The sequence below is a fragment of the Diaphorina citri genome, unplaced genomic scaffold (genome assembly GCF_000475195.1).
Source record: "Diaphorina citri unplaced genomic scaffold, Diaci psyllid genome assembly version 1.1 scaffold2621, whole genome shotgun sequence".
NCBI lineage: Eukaryota > Metazoa > Arthropoda > Insecta > Hemiptera > Psyllidae > Diaphorina > Diaphorina citri.
The window spans coordinates 26,694-32,471 of record NW_007380039.1 but is presented as its reverse complement, the minus strand read 5'-3'; the positions used below and the strand labels follow the sequence as shown (position 1 = coordinate 32,471).

Here is a 5,778-nt window from a genome sequence, read left to right as displayed (position 1 = left end):
CATCAGGATAAAATCCGCCCCGGGCGGGAATCGAACCCGCGGCCTAGCGCTTACGAGGCAGACGCACTACCAACTAAGTTAACTAGGCTGGCGCGTTAAAGATTTAAATAGTACCTACCTATACCTACCTAATAAGAAAACATTTCTTTCTTCCCCAAACAGCACTTTCTGATCCACCGCAACAATGAGGTACTTCATACTAACCTTCACCCTCCTAGTGGCCATTCAGCCTCATGAGTCATCCGCAACCTCCAAACTGGACGAAATATTCTCTCTCATTAAGGACCGCCTGAATTTGGCCTCCGATGTGGCCGCCGCTAAACTGAAGACATGCAAGGTCATCGAAGATTTACCTCGGGAGGCCGATATTCTGGCCAATTAAGATTTAAATAGTACCTACCTATACCTATATACCTAATAAGAAAACATTTCTTTCTTCCCCAAACAGCACTTTCTGATCCACCGCAACAATGAGGTACTTCATACTAACCTTCACCCTCCTAGTGGCCTTTCAGCCTCATGAGTCATCCGCAACCTCCAAACTGGACGAAATATTCTCTCTCATTAAGGACCGCTTGAATTTGGCCTCCGATGTGGCCGCCGCTAAACTGAAGACATGCAAGGTCATCGAAGATTTACCTCGGGAGGCCGATATTCTGGCCAATGTGACATCGCAAGGGACAACGTATGGCCTGACCAAGGAGGCCGTACAGACGTTCTACAAGGCACAGATGGAGGCCAATAAAGTGATCCAGTATAATGCTGTTGTTCAGAATGCGGTCACTTTCAATCGTGTAAGTTATTTTATTATTAGATTATTTTTAATGTTTAATGTTCAATGTTTTATTTTCTTTATTTGACTATAACAAGTAAATACAAATACAAGAGGATCCTTCCTAAAGGTGGATTTCCACCAAGTCGTGCGACCATGCGACTTCTATCCGATGAAAGTCGGTCCGGATCAAAGGAATGTCGCGTAGCAATGCCAGTGGAAACGTGTCGCGCGACTCTTCATTTTAGTTTGTTTTTTATTATGAGTGGGAGTGCTTTAATTTTAATAAAATTTTACCCTACATAATATAATTATCTTTAGGGACACTCTACCTATATAGTAGGTAGTTAGGTAACATCGGACGCTTGTATCGTCCAAAATCAAGGACAGAAGGCAGAAAGGAGAAATGAACAACCGCAAGCTGTTCCGAGAACGAACCCTATCCGTTTAGGATACACTCCGCGCTACCTTCCGAGCTAACTAAGCTTTCTTTTCCAGCCTAGTTAGCTTAGTTGGTAGTGCGTCTGCCTTGTAAGCGCTAGGCCGCGGGTTCGATTCCCGCCCAGGGCGGATTTTATCCTGATGGGATAATATTCGTTCTCGGAACGGCTGGCTTTCTCCTACCCTGTCTTCCTTCTCTCTTCGATTTCGGGACGATAAGACCATAGCAGTTACAGTTCCCTCTGTCAAACCTCTTAAAAAAATAATAATAAATAAATAAATAACTACATAGGCTGTCTAAAGTGGCTAATCAATTTAGTTTTTAGTGATTTCATGTCAAATTCCTTTCTTAGACATTTCTAATGGTTCAGTTCCCTAACATATTTTGACGGCTGTCTGTTGTACCGTTTTCAGAATCCCACCCCTGATCTGGCCGAAATCCGCACGAAAATCACGGCCCTGGACAACAAGATCCTGCCCCTGGTCAAACCGGCGGTCTCTGAGTTAGGAGACTTATACAAAACCCGTGAGGGGTGTCTGGAAGCCATCTCCAAACAGGTGGACCCGGCCCAGAGCGACTACTTTAAAACGGCCTTCCTAAGGGCCACTACCCTATTCATAGAAACTTGCCTGTCCCCCCCGATATGCAGTACGAATCCAAACTTGGGTCTCCATTAAAACCAGGTTTGGATAAGTCCTTCTATGGGGACAGACAGACAGACAGACAGACCGACCGACAGACCGACCGACCGACAGACGACACCGAAGCGAATACAATAGTCCGTCCCTTATACCTTTTTATTACTATTGTAATAATGAAGGAAGGACGGACTAAAAACATACTGAACTGTCATGTGGTAGGGTCTTTTACCAACAGAAATAGCTAAGTACATACAGACATACAGAGTTCGAATCCCGGTCGGAGCGGAAATTTTCAGAACTAAAAAAAAAAGCTACATTCAGACAAACCAAATACAAAATCGCTGATTTAAAATGACTCAATTCTTTCATTTAAAGATTTATTTTTATTTAATGTTCGATCAACAATCGACTATTAGGCTTTCCCCTTTCACACCGGAGGGCTCTCTGGTTCAATTTTTGGCAGAGCCGAAGTTTTTTCGTCCTTGTGCTTGGAAATGAGGTGACAATTGAGTAGCTACTTCGAGTAACGACCAGTGGCGACATTACCAGAGTGAAAACAAAATTTATAGAGTTGACAGAAATAGTAAAGGAGGATTGAGCTGTGTCCAAACATACATAGTCCATGGACGAGGTGAATCTTCATAATGGAGGAGTTGCAAATGGGTAAATATTTTTAATAAATGGTCAATTCCTACGTAAAAAGTTGGGAAAAATGAAAAATCCAAATCTGAGGTCGAAACTCCGAAAAAGTAACTGTAAAAGTTAGAAAATTCAATTTTTAATTGCCGTTCTAATGAAAAAGTTCAAAGAGTTGTGACGTCAGATTTCACGTCAAACTGCGCAGAAACGCTTGCACACAAACAAACGAAGCGGGAGTCATGAATTATGACGTCATTGCCTACGGGAGCGTATGCCGTGACGTCAAAGTTTCCACTGGAAAAATAATGTGATCAATAACAAACTAAGGCGAATCAAAGAAGATACATTGTTGTGGAAATCATCCCTTGATAAGGATAGAAGGAAAGAGATAGTAATTTGTCGTCTTAGAATTGGACACTCTCATCTCACACATAATTTCCTTTTGAAACGTGAAGATCCCCCAATATGTGAATGGTGTAATGTTCAATTGAGTATTCAACATATCCTTCTGGAATGTAAAAAATTTAGAGCTTCACGAAACAAATGGCAGCTGAAAGATGATATTTCCGCTCTTCTGGGTGATGACCAAGACGAAATACAGAAATGTATTATTTATTTGAAAGAAGCTAAGTTTTTTCATAAAATTTAAGTCTACAACAACAATAATATTTACATTGAGACCTGCTAGCTAATAGGAAGGGACTTTTTTAATGTAAGATTTATATCTACTCCTGTTTGGTTTAGTCAGGTTTTTCATTTTTTATTGTTCTTGATTTAAACAAACAACAAGAACAAGGTAGATAGGATACCTACATAACGCAAGGTAGGTATCTTGCTATGAATGCTATGATTGGTTGACAATTTCTGGTGGAGACGGCAAAAGTTCAATAGAGTGCTGAAAGCAATCAGCTTTAATGTAAGATTTATATCTACTCCTGTTTGGTTTAGTCAGGTTTTTCATTTTTTATTGTTCTTGATTATTTTTACTTAAATTCCTTAATTTAATAGATGTTAATTAACCTTAGTTGTAAAAATAACATCTTGAAATAAATATATGATAAAAAAAAAAAAAAAAAAATTTGTTGCTTGTTCAGAAGTCACGTCAATTTAAAATTGCTACAAAAAGGAGATGTCAGAAATGAGCGGTGACCAGTGTTATCATAGCTTTCTTTACTCCCTGTTTAAAGTCCCCCAGCCCAACTAAGCTGGTCTACTCCCTGTTTAAAGTCCCCCCAGCCTAATTCCAAATCTTCTTTCAGAATGCTTCCAATATATTTTTGGTGCTTCCCCTTCCCCTATATCCCACCATTATTAAGCGTAGGTATTTAGATGCGGGGAAAGCCCCCCGCCACCGGAATAATCCAAAGTAACACACATTGAACAGAACCCATCAGCAGAATAAAATAAATAAATAAACATTGCCATCAGCAATAAATCAATTCCTGGGGAAATCTAACAATTTTTATCCTCATGAAAATCGGGATAAAAAATCATCAGAATGAGTATAAGTTATTTATGCATGAATGAATGAAAGAGATGGAGAGAGAAAGAGTAGGAAGAGGGAGGGAGGGAAGGAGAGAGAGAGAGAGAGAGAGAGAGAGAGAGAGAGAGAGAGAGAGAGAGAGAGAGAGAGAGAGAGAGGGCAAATGTATTAATAATGTAGGTACCTACATTCGTTGAAAAAAGGAGGCCTTTATATTTTTTGCCAATTAAGTAAGCAGATTTGAAAGGCAGTTCGGTAAATATTGGGAAGAAATCAAAGAATATATTCGGAAATTCAGCATTAACCCAGACAAGGCAAAAATGTTTGGGAGCAATTAGGAACCAGTGTCGAATAAAGAGGAATAAATAAGGGGAAAAAAACTCACCTTTTCGTCACAAATATGTAACCTCTACGCGACTGGCCTAGATAACTATTGGTATGTCTTGGTTGAGTGGAAGAAAGAACTCCCTTGAACTAAGGAAGGATCTTTTTTCTATTAAATTGTGTTAAGTATACTTAAATGACTTGACCTGGACTAGAACCATCAACATCCAGATTCGAAGTCCAACGCGTTAACCACTACACCACTGAGGTTGGAATTAACTACGAGTATTTAAATGTTTAAAAGCTCTCTTAAAACAGACAGTGACAAAACCCTTGATTTTGACATAAAGTTCGTCTGAATTGAATTTGGCGACCCATACCTAACTTGAATTATGTTCCGCCACTATTAGAGATCTAAATATGAAAAAGGCCCGAAATATTTATCCTTCTCTATCTAATTCCCTCTCTCTCTCTCTCTCTTTCGTTCTTAATATTCTCTCTCTCTTTCCCTCTCGTTGTCAGTATCTCTACCTCTCTTTGGTTCTCAATATGTATCTTCCTCACCTTTTCTTTCGTTTTTAATAGTACACCTCTCTCTCTCTCTATGGGTTTGATTTTCCCTCTCACTTCACGACTATTCTCGCTCTCTTTTTGTATTCATAAAATGAAGGGAGAGAGAGAGAGAGAAGGAAACTGTTTGATAAATGAGCCTGAAATAACATTGCATCAGACTTCGAAAAGATTCTCTCTCTCTCACTCTCCCTTGCTCCGTTCCTTTTTCGCTCTCTCTCTCTCTCTCTCTCTCTCTCTTTCCCTCCCCTCCTCTCTCTTTTCTTTCTCTGTCTATTTATTGATGCATAAATTAATATCTAGGTAGGTAAGTTGAACCCTTTCATGTAAAAAGGATCTCACCTTACTTTTTGGGTAAGGGTGTTTACTGTTTACCTATACCTATAGGTTATATTTTTATTTATTATTATTATTATTATTATTATTATTATTATTATTATTATTATTATTATTATTATTATTATTATTATTATTATTATTATTATTATTATTATTATTATTATTATTATTATTATTATTATTATTATTATTATTATTATTATTATTATTATTATTATTATTATTATTATTATTATTATTATTATTATTATTATTATTATTATTATTATTATTATTATTATTATTATTATTATTATTATTATTATTATTATTATTATTATTATTATTATTATTATTATTATTATTATTATTATTATTATTATTATCAACTTCAACACAACAATAAAACATATACTGTCGGGATCAATAAAATCTGGCCAAGATTCAACCAGAATCCTCAGGCCAGGTTTCTTCTTGCTTCTAGTAGATGGTCTTCCTCAGGATTTGGGCACTTCCGCACAGAGCAATATCCTGAATCTTGTGAAGTGATATGTCGCCCTCCAATTTTTTGATATTCTCACCCAAGGTC

The 5,778-nt window shown here is 37.6% G+C and overlaps 1 protein-coding gene across 1 annotated transcript; it reads left to right on the top strand.

Annotated features, from left to right (window-relative positions):
- Positions 1-159: 159 nt before the first annotated feature.
- Positions 160-2,223, top strand: LOC103519242 (monofunctional chorismate mutase-like). The gene is made up of 3 exons (XM_017448122.2): positions 160-361; positions 648-794; positions 1,628-2,223. The coding sequence occupies exons 1-3, from the start codon at positions 185-187 to the stop codon at positions 1,889-1,891; spliced, it is 588 nt and encodes a 195-aa protein (XP_017303611.1). The 5' UTR covers positions 160-184; the 3' UTR covers positions 1,892-2,223.
- Positions 2,224-5,778: the final 3,555 nt, after the last annotated feature.